This window comes from Nannospalax galili, unplaced genomic scaffold, assembly GCF_000622305.1.
Source record: "Nannospalax galili isolate Female #2095 unplaced genomic scaffold, S.galili_v1.0 scaffold475, whole genome shotgun sequence".
NCBI lineage: Eukaryota > Metazoa > Chordata > Mammalia > Rodentia > Spalacidae > Nannospalax > Nannospalax galili.
In genome coordinates, this window is record NW_008339435.1 from 1,438,084 (window position 1) to 1,457,071 (window position 18,988).

Consider the following 18,988-nt stretch of genomic DNA (forward strand, 5'->3'; position numbering starts at 1 on the left):
AAAAAAAAGAGTTCTTATTCACGTGGTTCATGTATGCCAGGTGTAGAGATGCATGCCTATAATCCTAGCACTTGGGAGGTGGAGGCAGGAAGATCAAGAGTTCAAAGTCAGCCTTAGCTACATAGTGAGTTAGAGGCAGCCTACTTAATGTGAGACCTTGACTCAAAAACATCAGGCTGGGCATATATACCTTTAATCCCAGTACTTGGGAGGTAGAGGCAGGTGGATCCCTATGAGAGGCCAGTCTGATCTACATAGAGAATTTCATGCCAGTTGGGGCTACAGAGAAACCTTGTCTCAAAAAACCAACCAACAACAAAAACAACAAAATTTTTCTGAGGGCTGGAGATGTAGCTCATTTAGTAGAGTGCTCACCATGTACTAAGCCCTGGGTTCAGTCTCTACTGTACATAAACTGGGCGTGTGAAAGCAAGAGGATCAGGCGTTCAAGATCATCCTTAGCTACTACATAGCAACGGAGTTAGAAGCCAACCTGAGCTTTAAGAAATCCTGTCAAGAAGGACAGATGGAGAAAGGGGATAAGGGGAAGAGAAAAAGAGACACTATTAAATTCCTTGAGAATTTTTTGTTGGTACTGTAATATTATATATGAACCTGTGGGCATTAGCATCTCTTACTCCTTAGTATCTTTAGAATTTCTGTACATGTAATATACCTGAAGACTAATCTTGCAAACTCTGAATTTTAAAAATATATTCTAGAAATTGGCTAAAAAATATTCAAGTTTGTTCTGTACTCAGTGTTTCAATGTTTTTGTTCTCAGATGTCCGGCTACTACTTAATAATGACAATCTCCTCAGGGAAGGGGCAGCACAGTAAGTATTTTTTTTTAATAAATCTACTTGGGCTGGGAATATAGTTCAGTGGTAGAATTCTTGACTAGCGTGTATGAGTCTTAAGTTCAATTCCCAGCACCCAAAACAACAATACTTACTGTATTATTCTAACATTGGATAAGCTATGGTGACAGCATGGCACCTTGAAAACCTAGTTTAAGACATTTCAAAATAAAATTCTTCATGTTAGTTAACTTTTTGTAGCTGTGACCAAAATATCTAAGAGACTAGCTTAAAGGAAGAAGTTTGTTTGTTTGTTTTGGCTAACAGTTTTATTAGTCCATTGATTCTTGCCCAATGGCCTAGATAGACCATTAGAACATGTGACAGAGATTAGTTACCTAATGGCAGACTGGAGGAGGAGAGAGACAGACAGGGTCCTGGGACATGCTCCCAGTGACCTACTTTATCTAGCTAGGTCCTACCTTCTTCAGTTTCTAGAACCTCCTAAAATATCTATGACAGCTGGAGACCAAACTTTCAAAACCGAGTCAAGCTAATTTCTTTGACTACAGAAAACTATTGCCTAGGAAACAATTGAGTGCCTTTGTGGTAATGGTTAACATTCAAACTGTATATCTTGGTGGATTTCTTTTTTCTTTTTGAGGAAATATGTTTCCTCAAAATAATTGCTTTCTTAAAGCTTATTATATAAACTTATTTATTTTTTGTTTTCCTTAAATTTTCCCCTGTAAAGCAGAATTTAATGTTAGCTCTTGTTTTATCATTTTCCCAGTTCATGTGGGGAAAAAAATTTGGAGGGGAGACAGGGTCTCATTATGTAGCCGTGGCTGATCCAAACTTACTGTGTAGACCAGGCTACACAGCAATCCTTCTGCCTCTGCCTCCCAAGTGCTGAGATTACAGGTGTGTCCAGTCATAATATAAAGTTTTTTTTTAAACAGCTAGTTATAGAAAAATTAGCCTGTTAATGAGGACTGATAACCTTTCTCAAATTGCCAAATAATAAATAGGAGATAGTTGTTAAGGAGCTTTAACAGAATTAACTATAGGCCGAAAGCATGATTATTCCACCTATTCATTGACACCTGACTGCTGGCAGGCCAACTATCTTTCTAAAATATCACTTCCAGCAGGTTTGATGGTGTACACCCACCTGTAATCGCAGTGTTTAGGAGGTAGAAGCAGGAGAATCAGCTCAAGGCCAACTTCAGCTACTTAGCAAGTTCAAGGCCAACCTGAGCTACATTAGATCTTGTCACCAAAAAAAAATGTTATTTTCATTTTTCCCTTGTCTTCAAAAACATTATAGTAGTGGGGCTTGCTTGGTTTGGATTTTGTTGTGTGTTATCTTCTAGAATCAAGTCTTAACAGTATAGATTTCAGGCCCCTGTACATGGTTTCAGCAGTGCTCTGCTCTATTCTTCAACCCAAAGTTCCATTTAGTTACTGTCTACCCAAGCGGCCCAAAGTCTCTTGGTAAAGAGGAAACCTGAATTGGATATTGACTAGAAAGGGTTGGGGAGGGGAGGACAAGAACATCCTGATGCAAAACAAGTAACTATCATAAAGTCATTTTGGTATGATATATAATTTAGATTTAGATTTTAGATTCTGGATATAGAAAAGTGTTTTCACAATTGTTGCCTAGGAAGCAATGATCTGTCCTGTCCATGCTGCTTTGAGGGCTCATTTGGAGACTAGACTCTGTTAACATAGGATTTCTAGACCATTACTGTAATTTTCATTGTGAAGGATAGCCTAGTTGTGGTTTACTTAGGAGACTCAGGGGTGCATCTAAGATATGCTCTAATGTTGGTTTTTCTTCAGTGCACAGAACATGCCATTAAGAAGGGGATTCATGGTTTGCTAGTTTGGCTGTCTGCTTTTTCGTTGAACCTCATCTGTATCTGCAACACATGGCTATCCAGTCTTAATGCTTCTATCAATAAGTAGTCTTGTATCACACAAAGCAAATTCTTTAACTTGCCTGCCACATTGGTCATAATTTCATTCTTGAGAACTACCCAGAATAACTCTGCTCTGTATATCACTTGACAAAGTACCACAAGGAGTGGATTGCCTCTCAAAAGTGGTGGAAGTGCAGACCTGTAATCCAGCATTCAGAAAGCTAAGACAGGAGGATTAGCATGAGTTCAGGACCAACTTGGGCTACAGAGTAAGACCCTAACTCAAAAAAATAAATAAACAAAACTGATTGAAAGTGAAACCTATCATTCCATTTCTATTTAGAACTGGCTAGAAAGTTGGTATGTAGTTCAGATGCTTCAGCTGTTTTAATTGCACTGACACTAATGCTTTCTATGTATAAATATTCTAATTCTTACAGATTCCAGGTTTTGGGAGAACCTTTTTGTTAAATGACAATTTCTTTGAGCCCAAATATTTAATTTTTTTCTATAGGATTTTTTTTCACTTTTATTTCTGGAATGAAATGCTTCAGTCTCTTGGTCATATTCTTCAGAGTTAGTGTGTAGTACATGTTGTAGTAATCGTCACCATCATCATTGCTTTCTGTAGAGAGTGAAGAAGACCTTACTATAGCTAGGTGTAAACTATATATATGGATAATACATTAGCTAGGCCTAGGATTTACCTTCTTCCGTGTGTGTACGTCAGTGCTTCTAACCACCAGAAGGATCCCCTGACAGTGCCTTGCACTTCTGATATAAGTAGGGTTTTTTGGTCATGTAGTTGAAGGTGAATTTTATTTTGAGTGAGATCTGACATTCTTAAGAGTATTAAACACAGGAGGACATGATACAACTTAAAGTTTAGAGTAATTGCCGGGTGTGGTGGCGCAAGCCTTTGATCCCAGCACTGGGGAGGCAGAGTCAGGTGGATCTCTGTGAGTTCAAGGCCAGCCTTGTCTACATAGTGAGCTCCAGGACAGCTGGGGCTACAGAGAGACCCTGTCTCAAAACCAAAAAAAAAAAAAAAAAGTTTAGAATAATCACCAGTGTGTATGGGGGGGCATAGGCTAAATCAAGCAAGAGGTGGATGTAGTGGTTTATACTAGAGTGGAAGCACTTGGGTGGGGAAAGAAGTCAGATTTTTATTATAATTATAGAATCGAAAGATTTACTGGTGGCTTGGATATGAAATGTGAGAGAAAAAAGTCAAGGATGTCTCTAAAGTTTTTGGATTGAGCACCTGGTAAAATGGAGACACTATTTACTTTTCAATTTTTTTAAACAGCGCATTTGCCCAGTATAACATGGATCAGTTCACACCTGTGAAGATAGAAGGCTATGAAGACCAGGTAATAACGACCTGTTAGATAGGCTGTGTGTGGCAGGGGGTAGCAATGTAGAAATCAAAGCAGATAGAGAGTAAGTCGGGTGCTAAATAAGTCCATGTCTTAGTTTTAAAAGTAGTCTACATATTAGGATATTTTTCCTCTTTCTGATAATACTAGTAGTTTTCTTTGACTGAAAAAAATGCTGTTGGGCTGGATATGGAGCTCAATTATAGCATATGCATATGCAGTCCCTCGGTTCCAGAGAGATAGACAAAGCAAATCTAACAAAAGTAACAGGAAACATTAGATTTAGGCTATTTTGAGTTACTCCAGGAGTTTGCTAGTAAGGAGACAGGGGTGAGAAAAATATTTCATTTCATATATTTTTGAACCATGTAACTGTATTACCTATTTTCAATCATCAGAATAATATAATGACTCTGAAATGTTTCATAAAATATATGGAAAAGCAAACATAAAAGTTGATATTAAAGCTAGGTATAAAATACATAAATAGTTAGAGACCAAGAAATGAAGGGTATTGTTAGGAAGTGGGAAAATTTGCCCATAAATGTAATACTTTTGGGGCTGGAGAGAGATAGCTCAGTGGTTAAGAACACTGGTTGTTCTTGCAGAAGATCCAGGTTTGAATCCCAGCACCCAGCTAACAACTGTCTGTAACTCCAGTCCCAAGGGGTCCAACAGCCTCTTCTGACCTCCGTGGGCATTGCACAACACGGGTCCACTTACCTACATGCAGGCAATACATGCATACACATAAAAATAATTTTAAAAAAATTTTTTTAATGTAATACTTTTATGAGAATAAAAATGGTTCTTAGGCCGGACATGGTGTCACATGACTTTAGTCCCTGCGCTTGGGAGGCAGAGGCAGGTGGATCTCCATGAGTTCGAGGCCAGCCTGGTCTACATAGTGAGTTCCAGGCCAGCTGGGACTACAGGGAGACCCTGTCTGAAAGACAAAAAAAAAAATTCTTGATTAAAAAGTCAATTCAGGGGCTGGAGAGATGGCTCAGCGGTTAAGACCACTGCTCTTGCAGAGGACCCAGCACCCACATGGTGGCTACAAACCATCCTTAACTCCAGTTTCAGGAGAATCCGAAGCCCTCTTCTGACCTCCGCAGCATTGCACAACATGGGCGCACTCACATACATGCAGGCAATACACTCATACATATAAAATAATAAATAAAATATATTTTTTAAAAAGTCAATACAAAAAAGAAATCTAAATGAAAAACTAACTTTTCAATATTTATTTGTTTTTGTAAAACAAGATAAGAATTGTCTTTATAGCATTACTAATGTTTGTATTTCTTCTCTGGAAGGTCCTAATCACTGAGCATGGTGACCTGGGTAATAGCAGATTTTTAGATCCAAGAAACAAAATTTCCTTTAAGTTTGATCACTTACGGAAAGACACGAGTGACCCCCAACCAGAGGATGTAGATGGAGGTTTGAAGTCATGGAGAGAATCCTGTGACAGCGCTTTAAAAGCTTATATGAAAGATCATTATTCCAATGGCTTCTGTACTGTTTATGCTAAAACTATAAATGGGCAACAGACAATTATTGCATGTATTGAAAGCCACCAGTTTCAGCCTAAAAGCTTTGGCCCTGCAAACATTTCTTTTCCTTTTGGTTATAATCTTCTCTGTATTTTAGATCCTAAATCAATTTTAAAATAATTTAAGTATATGGAAATTTTCTTTTTTAAAGATCCCAGTGCCAGGGCTGGAGAGATGGCTCAGTGGTTAAGACCACTGGCTGCTCTTGCAGAAGACCCAAGTTCGAGTTCCAGCACCCACATCGTGGCTAACAACCATCCATAACTCTAGTTCCAGGGGATCTGACCCCCTTCTTCTGACCTCCGTTGTCATTGCATGACATGGGTGCACTTACACACATGCAGCCAATACACTCATACACATAAAAATAAACAAATCACAGAATTCTTTTTTTAAAAAATCCCAGTGCCAGGTAGAGAGATGGCTCAGCAGTTAAGAGCATTGGCTCCTCTCGCAAAGGACCTGGGTTTGGTTCCTAGCACCCACATGGTGGCTAACAACTGTTTGTAGCTCCAGTTTCAGGGGATCCGTTGTCCTCTTCTGACCTCCAACATCATTGCATCACATGGTTGCACTTACAATACATGTAGACATAACATTCCTATACATAAAATAAATCCCAGTGCCTAATAATTTTAACTCTGTTTATTCTGTTTTGTATTTCTCCTATTTACTCACAAGAAATTGCCTATATCCATCAAAAAAAAGTTTTAAAAGCCAGGTGTGATGACAGACACATGCAATTCCAGCATTTGGAAGGTAGATGGAGGGCATCAAAAGTTTAACAGCATCTTTGACTACATAGCAAGTTCAAGGGCAGCCTAGACTACATGAGATCTGTCTCAAAAAAAATCATAGGGGCTGGAGTGGTGGCTTAGCAGTTAAGAGCATTACTGCTCTTCCAAAGAACCCACATTCAGTTCCTAGAACCCAGGTTAGTGGCTCACAACAGCCTGTAATTCCAACTCCAGGGGGATCTGAAACCTCTGACCTCCCCAGGTACCAGCCCATTATGCACATACCCCATACACATACATGTAATTTAAAGTAATAAAATCTTTTTTTTATTATTATTTATATTTTTGTTATGTTTTGTTTTTGAGACATAGTTTCAGATTTGCCTTGAGCCCTCCTACCTTAGCATCCTGGAGTATTGGGATTATAGGCAGATACCACCATGCCTAACTTTATTATTTCGGTTCATGGTGTTTTGTTTTGCTTTGTTTTTTGGTAATGGGCACTGAACCTACCACTTTTATATCCTCAGCCCTCTGTACTTTTTATTTTGAAACAAGGGTCTCACGAAGTTGCCAGGTTATCCTTGAAACTCACTCTATAGTCCAGGCTGACATTAAACCTTCATTCCTCCTACCTCAGACTCCAAAGAAACTGGGGTTCTAGGTCTTGCTTACTGCAATTTTTTTTTTTTTACTTTGTGGTTGATAAGTAAAATTGTGTATATTTGTGGTATGTACAACATGATGTTTTGAAATATACATTATCGTATGGCTAAGTTGAGCATATACATTAGCTTGCATACTTTTTCAGTTTGTGTGTGTGTGTGTGTGTGTGTATGTGTGTGTGTGTTTTTGAGACAGGGTCTCCCTGTAGCCCCAGCTGACCTGGAACTCACTTTGAAGATCAGGCTGGCCTCGAACCCACAGAAATCTGCCTGCCTCTGCCTCCAGAGAATGCTGGGATTACAGGTGTGTGCCACCACACCCGGTGCTTTTCAGTTTTTTGAGACAGCGTCTCACTCTATAACCTAACCTGTTCTTCAGCTGTAGGTGATCTCTTGTGTCGAAGTGTGAAGACATATAAAATACACTCTCTTCAGTCTTCAAATATACAATACAGTTTTGCTAGTTAGACTTAATTTTATACATGTAGTAATGATCGATTTAATGGGCACAATGTGTTAGGTAAGAGCACTTTGAAGCCTTACTAACTGGTTTGAGTCCTAACTGGATCACTTAACTAGTTGTATGACCTTAAGTAAATTACTTAACATCATGTGCCTCCATTTCCTCATCTGTAAAATAAAAGTAATAGTTCTTACCACATAGTGTTGTAAGGATTCAGTAAGTTAATATAAGATGCTTAGAATAGTGCCTGGCACAAAGTAAGCTCTAAGTGAATGGTAGAGGCCATTATTATTATGTGGTTGGGCTTTTTTAAATAATAGAGTAATCAGATCATGGTAGATAAGTACAGAACTCTTTTTCAAACATTGCAAAAAAGGAGACAAGATCTGCTCCCTCTTAGAAATCAGCTGCCCAATTCTATGGACACTTGCAACTTATCATTTGTTACTATTCAAAGTTTATCTAAAATTTTTGCAATTTTCATACAATATAATTTAATGGTATTTAGATTCCCTCCCATCTGTACTTCCCCCTTCTATCCCCCATATAATTTAATGTACTCTCTTACATATATAATATGGCTTATAAAGTCTGATTTGTGACCCCCAAATGTCCTTCAGTGTGGGTCTATCCACTGGGCCCATGAAGAGTTCCATCCCTATAAGACATTGTCTTTCCCCCTCCCAGAAGCCATCAGTTGCCAAAAGTTCCTTAGATTAGGTTGGGGTTTCTTACCCACTTCCCCATGTCTATACTGGAATTTTATCTGATTTAATTTTGGATAGCACTTATGCATGCTGTCACCATTACTGTGAGTTCATATGAGTAACTGACCAGCAAGATTGTGCCTCCTTGTGGTCATCCACCACCTCTGGCTATTACAATCTTTCTGCCCCCTCTTCTGCAATGATCCCTGAGCCTTGGGAGGCAAAGGTTTGACATAGGTGTCCTAGTCAGGTATAAGCACTCTGTGGCCTCTTGTTCTCTGCACATTGGTCAGTTATGGGATTCTGTGTTAATCACCATGTGCTGCATAAGGAAACTTCTCTGATGAGGGTTGAGAGATGCATTCCTCCTATGTGTAGAAGTTGCATTGAAGATGTGTCACTTAAAGTTAAGTGTCTCATAGACTCTGTGTTTGACCAGTTCTGAACTCTGTAATAGTCTCCATCTTGGCTAGTCAGGCACTGTCTGGCAGCCTCAGACCACATTCTTAATTTGGAGAACTCTACCATATAACCCTACTGGGGCCCTACTAGGTCTTATTTTCACTTCTATTAGGTATTATATGAGCAACAGAATTACTCTAATGTCTGCTGATTACTAGTGACCTACATCCTTAGCTGTCTTTAGAAGTCCCTAATTTCATCTCATTCCATATCAAATTTTCTATACAATGTGTTCCAGACATTTCCAATTGTTAGGTGAGCATCTGAACCCTACATTTTATTAGGATTGAGACTGAAAACAAAACCAAGATGACAACAACAAAAAGTTTACAGTGCATTTAGTATAGGGAATCTGGGTGTGATGCCTCATGCCAGAACTTGGAGTGCTAAGGCAAGAAAGATTGCCACAAGTATGAGACCAGCCTGGCCTACAGAGTGGGACCCTTGTTTGTCTCAAACAAACAAGGGAAGGAAAGTATACTGAAGACGCATTGAGGATTTTAAAGCACTGTTTGCTTGCTTCCTTTGGTGATTGCCTTTCTACTCACTGCTCCACTTCTCCCACTCTTGAGAGTTAATGTTCCTGAGTGTTATTTAGACATCTAGATTTCTCAGTCTGTTAATGATGCCACATTGTTCTATGCATCCAGGTGTAGAAATATTTTGGCTCCTTTTTTCCTTTGCTCTTTGATGATAGTGTGCAGCTAGACTTCTGATTATACTTCTGCATTCTGTGTGATGCCTTCCTTCCATTCTCATTCATAACACCCTACGTTATATCTCTGGCCTCCTAACCGACCTTTTTTCCATTTTTATCCAGTGCACTAATACTGATTTTTCTCCCAGAGTAATAGTTCTGATAGTGTTTTGTTGTCTCTGTCTATAGAATAAAGTCCAAACTTTTTACTTCACTTCTATTTAATACATGGCCGCCTTCTTTCTGTTTTGTTTCCCACTAGTCCACCTCACACAACTCCTCTATCCTGGCAGAATTAATTGCTATTTACTTAACATGTCCATGTTTTCCTGCCAGAGTTGTTTACTAGTCTTTATCCTCATTCTCTGCTTGTCAGAATTTCATGTGTTTTATAAGGCCCAGCCTAAATGGCACCTCACTTACACTGTTATATGCCAAGAGCAGTAACCTCCTCAGACTCATTGTACCACTGTTTCTGCTGGAACATAATACATCTGCTTTGTGATCATACCCCCAATAAGCTATCAAGTTACAAGTCTGTTCTGACTCTGTCTCCCTCAAGGATTTAGATTTAGCATACTGCTTTTGTGCAATTCATTGTTTAGAGTAAATGTGCTTTTCAAGTCTTAACTTTTTTTCCCCAACAATAGGTTTATGCTAAAACTATAGATGGGCAACAGACAATTATTGCATGTATTGAAAGCCACCAGTTTCAGCCTAAAAACTTCTGGTAAGAAATAGATGTTTCCTTCTATTTGTATCTAATTTATATTGGAAAGAAATTAGCAACAAGATTTGGTTTTTAACTATCTTAAGATAATTTTATTTAGAGACTTTAGTTTTCTATAAAATGAAGGATTTAGACATTGTTTAGATTCCTTCTAATTCTAAGATTTCATAATTATATCTCTAAAAATATTGTTATATTGAATGAGAACATGTAATTATTAAAGTACTCAGGTGAAAAAACTGAGTTTTCCTTGGGTTAGGGTTATTAATACTTGGAGTTAATTGTATAGATTAGCATTGAAGCAGCCTATCTGTTTTTAGAAGAGCCTTTCAGATCAGAATAGGCATGGTTCTACTTCAGGGGAAACAAAGGAAAAGATAAAGTCCAAGCAACTTAGAAAGGGCTTGTTTATGATCGGGCCACTTGAGTCCAAACTTTTGTTTGAGTGGACAGTCTTGAGTTTGTGACATTGAAAATGGCTCCCACCCCATTGCAAACTTCGGTGCCTCAGTGGCAGATCACTTCTTTCCTGTGCCTGTTGCAAATTCTGCAACATCATGTATGTGTATGTATTTTAATAGGAATGGTCGTTGGAGATCAGAGTGGAAGTTCACCATCACACCACCTACAGCCCAGGTGGTTGGAGTGCTCAAGATTCAGGTGAGATTCCAATGTATTTACAGGTGTTAGGTAAAACTTCACGTGTTAAAATAAAGATACCAGGTGGCCTTTGTTCTGGTATTAGAAATAGACTAATAGAACACTTCCCTGTTATGTACAAGGCCCTGGGTTTGATCCTAATGCCACATAAAAGAGTGGGAAAGAAGGAGGGGGAGAAGAGAACATGGAGGACTGAGTAAGTATTAAGTTGCAGGGCCTGGAGAGATGTTTCAGCTATTAAGAGCACTTGCTGCTCTTCCAGAGGACCTGAGTTTTGTTCCTAGTATCCACATTAGGCAACTCACAGCTACCTGCAACTCCAGCTCCAGGGGATCCAGTGTCATCTGAAGGTGCACACACATGTGCGCGCGCACACGCACACACACACACACACACACACAATTAAAAGTAAAATAAATATAAGTTAGGAGCTGGAGAGATGATGGCTTAGGCAGTTAAGTGCTTCCCATTCAAGAATGAGGACTGAGTTTGATTCCCAGTATTCATGTAGAGTCTTTTTTTTTTAATATTTTATTATTTTTATTTTATGTGTATGAGTGTATTGCCCGCGTGTATGTGAGTGCACCCGTGTCATGCGATGCCATGGCGGTCAGAAGAGGGCTTTGGATTCCCCTGGAACTGGAGTTAAGGACGGTTCATAGCCACCATGTGGGTGCTGGGAATCGAACCTGGGTCCTCTGCAAGAGCAGTTAGTGCTCTTAACTACTGAGCCATCTCTCCAGCCCCAGGAGTCTTTTATTATTTAACTTCTTTGGTTTTGTTTTTTTTTAATAGAATATATTCACAATTTTTAAAGGTTTTTGTTTCTTATGTTTATGAGTGTTTGGCCTGGTACCCATGGAAGCCAGAAGTGGGGTGTAGTATCCCCTGGAACTGGAGTTATAGACGGTTGTGAGCTTCCATATGGGTGCTGGGAACTGAAACTTAGTCCTCAGCAAGAACAGCCGCTAGTGCTCTTAACCCCTGAGCCACCTTTCTAGCCCTGTCATTTAACTCTTAGTTCTGGAAAAACTAAGAATAAAGTTTATTGTTGTTCGGTTTTTATTTTTGTTGGTAGAAAGGAATTTTTTTTTTAATTTTTTTTTTTTTTGGTTTTGGTTTTGTTTTGGTTTGGGGCTTTTTTAAAAAATGTGTGTGTTTTGCCTGCATGTATGTGAGGGCAACCACATGCAAGCAGTGCCCATAGAGGCCAGAAGAGGGAACTGGATCCCCTGGAACTGGAGTTCCAGGACATTTGTGAGCCACCATGTGGGTACTCCAGCCATGACATAAAGGTTTTTAAATTAGTAACTGGAGAGATGACTCAGCAATTAAGAGCACTGGCTGCTCTTGCAGAGGATGAAGGCTTGGTTCCCAGCACCCACATGATAGCTAACTACTGTCTGTAACTCCAGTTCCAAGGAATCTGGTGCCTTCTTCCATCCTCTATAGGCATTGCATGATGTGTGTCATACACGCAGGCAAAACACTTACAGAAATTCAATAAATAAAATTTTAATTTGAACTATAGCAGAACTATAGAGGCTGTCCAGGTGCCATCATCTTTGAAATACAGTCAAGTGGAGTACATCTTTAATGCTAGAGTCAGGACAGAGAGGAGCAGAATAAGGTGACTGTTAACTCACTTGCTGTCTTGTCTGGTTTGAAGTCTAATATCTTAGAAGACATTGGACTTTCTAATTCAGGAGATTTTTTCCAATCTAGCTAACTCCAAAGTCAGATTGGACAGTTCTGATAATGGAATGATCAGTATCTAATCGTGCCTATGTTACATTGAATTGTCTTAATAAAAAAAATTAGCAAAAGTTGTATTTTTCAACAATATAATTTAATCAAAAACAGGTAAGGAACAGAGGGATACAGCTCAGTGGTAGAGGGCTTACCTAAAATGCACAAGGCTGGGGTTCTATCCTCAGCACCAATAAAACAAGCAAAAACTCATTACATACATGCACATGCTGTCTGTATTCACCCTTGCTGCATGCACCTTATCATGCCTGCCTTTTTACCATGAGTTTTTGCTTTGAAAGTAGCCCTTGGTGAAATCTAAGATAAGAATGGTAGTTTGTACCCTTAGGAGCAGTGCTGAGCATGTACTGCTTTGCCCTTCAGAGTCCAGTGCCCACAGCTGTAACCAGTTCAGTAATGTACTTGGAACCCTTCCTTACCTGTTGTCCCACTGATCCCTTACTAATCCTTCCTGAGATTACCTCACAATAGGCTGCTTCTCCTCAAATCTTTTTCAGGGGTCTATGTCAGAGAGAGACCATCCTAAAACAAGAATATCCTGTTTTTGTTAACCAAACCCACAAGTGGCATAATACTCCAAACTTCTTATAACTTTGACATCAGCATTAACCTAGCAAAATTGCTATAAATCTATATAAATATATTTCCCTTTTGGACAGAAACAATTATTTGTGCTTTAGCTTTGCTATTGCAAACCTATGGTTAAAAATCTTTAAACAGGGCCTAATATCCCTTTGTTTATACCTTTTTATTTTTGTCTTTTTGAGACAGGGTCTCATGTAACCCAGGCTAGCCTTAAACTTGCTATGTAGCTGAAGATAACCTGAACTCACCCTTCTACTTCACTCTCCTGGGATTATAGGCATCTAGCTACCAAGCTAGACTTACTTACCTGTTTTATTTATATGCTTGGGATTGAGCGCAGTATATGAAACAAGTGCTGTACCACCAAGCAAAATTCCCAGCCCTGATTTTTGGGTGAACTACTATAAACCTTAAATTCCTAATCCTCCTGCCTCTGCCTCCCAATTGCTGACATTACAGGCCTATACTACCACATCTGGCTTGATTCTAATTACAGGGTATCAAAATATATCCCAGGTTGACCTTGGATACCTAATATCGTGTGTATAGTCCTCCTAAGTGCTTGGAGTTTGGCTTTTTATTTACATCTCTTAAAGTCTGAATAGGAACCAGTGAGATAGTTCAACCTGCAAAGGCACCTACTCTCAAGCCTAATGACCTGAGTTCAATCCCTAAACCTTATATGATGGAAGGAGAGAACCAACCCCTACAAGTTGTCCTCTGACCTCCACACATGAATACACATGCATACACAAACAAAATAATAAAATTTTTTAAAAAAGAATAACAATTTTGGCTATGAAAGGCTAAGCATCTCAATGTCTTTTCCAAGTAATCCTCAATCTTTTATTTATTTAATGAAATTTTATTTTTTTTTTTAATATTTTATTATTTTTATTTTATGTGTATGCATGTATGTAAGTGCACCCATGTCATGCAATGCCCACGGAGGACAGAAGAGGCTGTCAGATCCCCTGGAACTGGAGTTACAGACAGTTGTTAGCTGCCATGTGGGTGCTGGGATTCAAACCTGAGTCTTCTACAAGAACAGTCAGTGTTCTTAGCTGCTGAGTCATCTCTCCAACTCCAAAATTGCTATTCTGCAGACAAAAGGATATGCTAGAGGGCCCAGCATGGTGGTGCAGGCCTTTAATCCCAGCATGTGGGAGGCAGAGGCAGATGGATCTCTGTGAATTTAAGGCCACCCTGGTCTACGTAGTGAGTTCCAGGCCAGTGCTACAGGGAGACCCTGTCTCAAAAAGACCAAGGGGGAAAAAAAAAGGATATCAGGCATATTGTAATTTATATTGACAAATCTTTTTTTATTAGCAACTGAGCCCTGGAAATGGCTCTGTTTTTAGAACAAGTAGAGGATAAACTTGATTTCTAAAATTTACTATGTCAATAGTATATCAGCTAATGAAAATGACACTGATGCTTTCCAGTAGTTCATTTGAGGTCATAACAGTAAAGCTTATTGGCTTTCTATTTCTTTCTGTGTTGTAGTTCTTAAGAACCATAACAGATCATAGTGGCCCAGAAGCTGAGGCAGGAGCTACATAGACTGACTCAAAAGAAAAAAATTAAAAATGTAAAAAAGAACCATGGCAAAGGTTCAAATCGGTTGCATGTTCTTTTTTGTGATTTTTAAGATTTTGGGTTTTTGAGATATGATCTCACTCTGTAGCCCCAACTGGCCTAGAACTCACTCTGTATTTCAGGCTGGCAGCAATCCTCCTGCTTCATCCTCCTGCATATGAGCCACTGCACCTCACATTTCTACCTTAGCTCTAAAAACGTTTCTTGGCCTGGAGTTGTAGGTTAGTGGTAGAGTGTTTATCCAGCATGTGTGAAGCCCTAGGTTTGATCCCAGGACTGGACAAGGAAAAACCACTGCTGATCTTTAGCTAGCAAGATGGACTGGGCAGAGGCAGCAGTGTTGGACCTGAGACAAATACATAAAGACATTTCTTTTTGTTTAGATAAGTGCAGGTAGTAAATACTCAATATGGGTTTATTCTGTTTATTTAGGCTGCTATAACAAAACACTTCTGACTGGGAAATTTATAAATAGTAAGTTTACTGTTCCCACTTCTGGTGGCCAAAAAGTCCAAGATCAAAATGCCAACAGATTCATTGTTGGCAAGGGCTGTTCTTCACAGACAAAGCTCTGTTTGTGCATTCCCCTTATGTGCAAGGAACAGACATGGTGTCTTCATAAGGCAACAGCAAAGCAAGCAAGAGTCCTTTTTTAAAATAAATAAGGGTCGAGCCTTCATGTCTTAACTGATTCTGAAAAATCCCACCTCTTGATTCTATCACTGTAGATTATAGGTTCCAACATAAGAATTTTGTGAGGGTACCAACATGGAGACCATAGTACTAGATGAAAGAAATGGCATTACTACCACTCTCCGTCACCTATAATAGGATAAAATTTGAGTTCTCAATTTAGTTCATTAGTCTTTACTCTTGGCAGTCTGGCTTCACCTTGATAGCAGTGTCTTCTGACACACTCCTTTTCACATGTGTTCATCTGTAGTGCGGTCTTTGTCCTTCCTCAGCTGAACAAGTTATGCTTCTCATACTTAACCCTTGCTAAATGTAACCTCTGTCTTACTGCTTGGGTGACAGCACCTATGTTCAAGAACCTGTTCAAATGCACTTCTCAAAGGGTTCCCTTATCCTGTTTGGATAATTGAATATATCTTGCAATTTGCCAAAACTCTTGAGCTTTGCGTGTCATTGATCTGCTAGTCTGTCTCGTGCTTTTCCTTCTTGCCAATTGTTTTTTTGGTTTGATTTGGTTTGGTTTACTTTTGTTTGTGTGAGTGTTTTGCCTGCATATATGCAAGTACACCCATATCATGCAATGGCTGCAGAGGCCAGAAGAGGGTGTCAGATGCCCTGGAAATGGAGTTACTAATGGTTATTAGCTGCCATGTGGGTGATGGGAACCAAAACTCAGTCCTCTGCAAGAGCAGTCATTGTTCTTAACTGACTGCTAAACCATCTATCTCTTTGGCCCCATTTTCTTTTTTAAAAGATTTTATTTTTTTATTTTTAACTATTGTATCTGTATGAGTCTGTAAATGTAGATGCACATTAGTGCACGTGCAAGATCAGAAAAAAAGGTGTCAGATTTCCTAGAGCTGGAGTAGTTACAGGCAACGAACTACCTAACATGGGTGCTGTGAATCAAACTTTGGTTCTCTCGAAGAGCAGCAGGTGCTCATAACTGCTGAGCCATCTCTCCAGCCCCACTGTTTTCTTAATTTATAGCACCTCACTTTACACCTGCAAAACTACATTGCTATTTTGTTTTGTTTTCCTTTCTTTGTGGGAATAAGGGATCAAATCCAGAGTCTCATGTGTGCTCTGACATGCTAAGTTCATAGCTCCAAAATTGCTTTCATCACACCATTCTTTAACATGTAGTTATTGGGAAGTGGGGTGGTACATGCAGAAGTCAGGGGACAGCCCATGGAAGTTGGTTCTCTCCTTCCAGTGTGTCAGTCCAGGGATCAAACTCAGATCTTCAGGCTTGGCAGCATCTTTACCCACCAAGCCATCTTGATAACCTAACACTTTTTTAAAAAAAATTATTTTTATTTTATGTGTATGAGTGTATTGCCTATATACATGTAAGTACACCTATGTTATACAATGCTCATGGAGGTCAGAGATGGCATTGGATTCCTTTGGAACTGGAGTGATGAGTGGTTTTTAGCTACCATATGGGTGCTGGGAATTGAAGAGGTGCTGGCCCTCTGCAAGAGCAACTAGTGCTCTTAACCGCTGAGGCAACTCTCCAGCTCAACACTTACTTTTGTAATTTGCAATAAAATACTTGGTTTTCAGCTGGGCATGGTGGCACACGCCTGTAGTTCCAGCACTTGGGAGGGAGAAGCAGGCAGATCTCTGTGAGTTCAAGGCCAGCCTGGTCTACATAGTGAGTTCCAGAACAGCTAGGGCTACAGGGAGACCCTGTTTCAAAAAGACAAAAAAAAAAAACCTTGGTTTTCAGTCTGTCTTTAACTTTCAAGTTTTGACTGTATGGAATAATATCTATTTGCCAATGTCAATAACAGTGCATATGGAGAGAGAGAGATCAGATATTAGATACCAGGATCCATTAAGATTTCTTGGTTTTCACATAGAAAAACTAATGGTCCATTATTTTAATTATTTTTAGACTGTTAAGAGTAGGATCGTGCCACATATGGTGGCTCACTACTGTAATCTCAGCACTTGGGAGACAGAAATAGGAGGATTTCCGTAAGTTCCAGGCCAGCCAGAGCTACTTATCAGGTCCCTGTCATGAAATAAAAATAGGATGTTCATCTATTTGTATTCATAATATGTAGCACGGTACCTAGACTGTAATAAGCATTTTGTAAGTGTTCATTAAACTTAAGTGATCAGTTTTCCTATGCTAAAGAAAGAATTCTTTAATTTTGTGAATTTTATGAATTATCATTGAATTATCATTTATTCAGTTGGTAAATTGTTAAATTTAATTCTGTGAATTTTATTAATTATCATTATTAATTATTGTATTTATTCAGTTGGTAAAGGTGGCTGACCAATATAAGATAGCTTAAAGTGTTGACTGTGCCCTTAACAATGTTTCAATATGAATTACGCACAAACTTTCTCAAATATTGTTTCACACAGGTTCATTATTATGAGGATGGCAATGTTCAGTTGGTTAGTCATAAAGATGTACAAGATTCAATCCCTATTTCTGTGAGTATGCAATCTTTAATGTCTCATCTGTCTTTCTTTTAAGAAATTAGTTTGGGGGCTGGAGAGATGGCTCAGCAGTTAGGAACACTTTGCTCTTCTTCCAGACAACCCAGGTTCAATCCCTAATACACACAAACAGTTCCAGGGGATCCAACGCCCTCTTCTGGCCTCTAGGCATTGCATGACATGGGTGTACTTACATGCAGGCAATACACTCATAACACTTAAAATAAAAATAACTAAAATTTTTTTTAAAAGAAAATTAGTTTTGCATCTGATTACTGGTACTGATTTTAGCAGTTAATGACCCTAATTACTGACGGTCATATTGGTATAAAATTATTTCCTCAAAATAGTAATTATGACCTGAGGAAAATGTCTGTTCTTTGTTGTTTTTTTTCTTTTCTTTGTCTTCTCTTCTACCCTCCCCTCTTCTCTTTTCTCCTTTCTTCTCCTCCTCTTCCCTTTCTTAATCTTCCTGCTTCCACCTCCTAAATTCTGAGATTTTAGGTGTATGCCACCATGCCCAGCTTCAAGAAAATTGATTCTGTTACCTTCACCTTTTTTTTGTTGTTCTTATTTATTTAATAACCACATACTTAGAAGAAGCATTTCATTACAACAGCATTGACATATTCAATAACAATTTTCTGAGCTAAGATGCATCTTTTTCAGAATTGGCTGTAAATTTTTAGGTTTACAGTTGAATTACTACAGTTATACAATATTGTACTCAGTGTAAACCCTATAAGACATAAAGTTAAATGAGATCTTTAAAAAAGATCTCCATTTCATTATTAAAAAACACAGTTTCATACAGAAAGACTCATTTTTAATGCTACTAACATTCAAATGTTTGCACATGTGTCTCTAATCTCTATATATCTGATTATTACTAGTCACAGTCAGTTACACTTGGTTCCTTGGCACCTGAATATGGATATGAAGTCATAACAGCTTCATTTTTTAATTTCAAACATTTTTTTTTATAATCTCACTAACAGTGCACATGGTTTTCTTCTTTCCCCACATCCTCTCCAACGCTGGCTGTCTGATAGCACCTAGTCTAACAAGTGTGAGAAATATGTCAATAT

The 18,988-nt window shown here is 38.8% G+C and overlaps 1 protein-coding gene across 1 annotated transcript in view; it reads left to right on the forward strand.

The window, feature by feature from the left end:
* The window catches only part of Capza1 (capping actin protein of muscle Z-line subunit alpha 1), a 56,197-nt gene that overhangs the window by 23,675 nt on the left and 13,534 nt on the right, over positions 1 to 18,988 (forward strand). The window contains exons 3-8 of the mRNA XM_008833966.3: positions 785 to 836; positions 4,038 to 4,101; positions 5,430 to 5,636; positions 10,051 to 10,130; positions 10,712 to 10,790; positions 17,823 to 17,894. Coding sequence (XP_008832188.2) covers positions 785 to 836; positions 4,038 to 4,101; positions 5,430 to 5,636; positions 10,051 to 10,130; positions 10,712 to 10,790; positions 17,823 to 17,894 — 554 coding nt within the window. The remainder of the gene's footprint in view (positions 1 to 784; positions 837 to 4,037; positions 4,102 to 5,429; positions 5,637 to 10,050; positions 10,131 to 10,711; positions 10,791 to 17,822; positions 17,895 to 18,988) is intronic.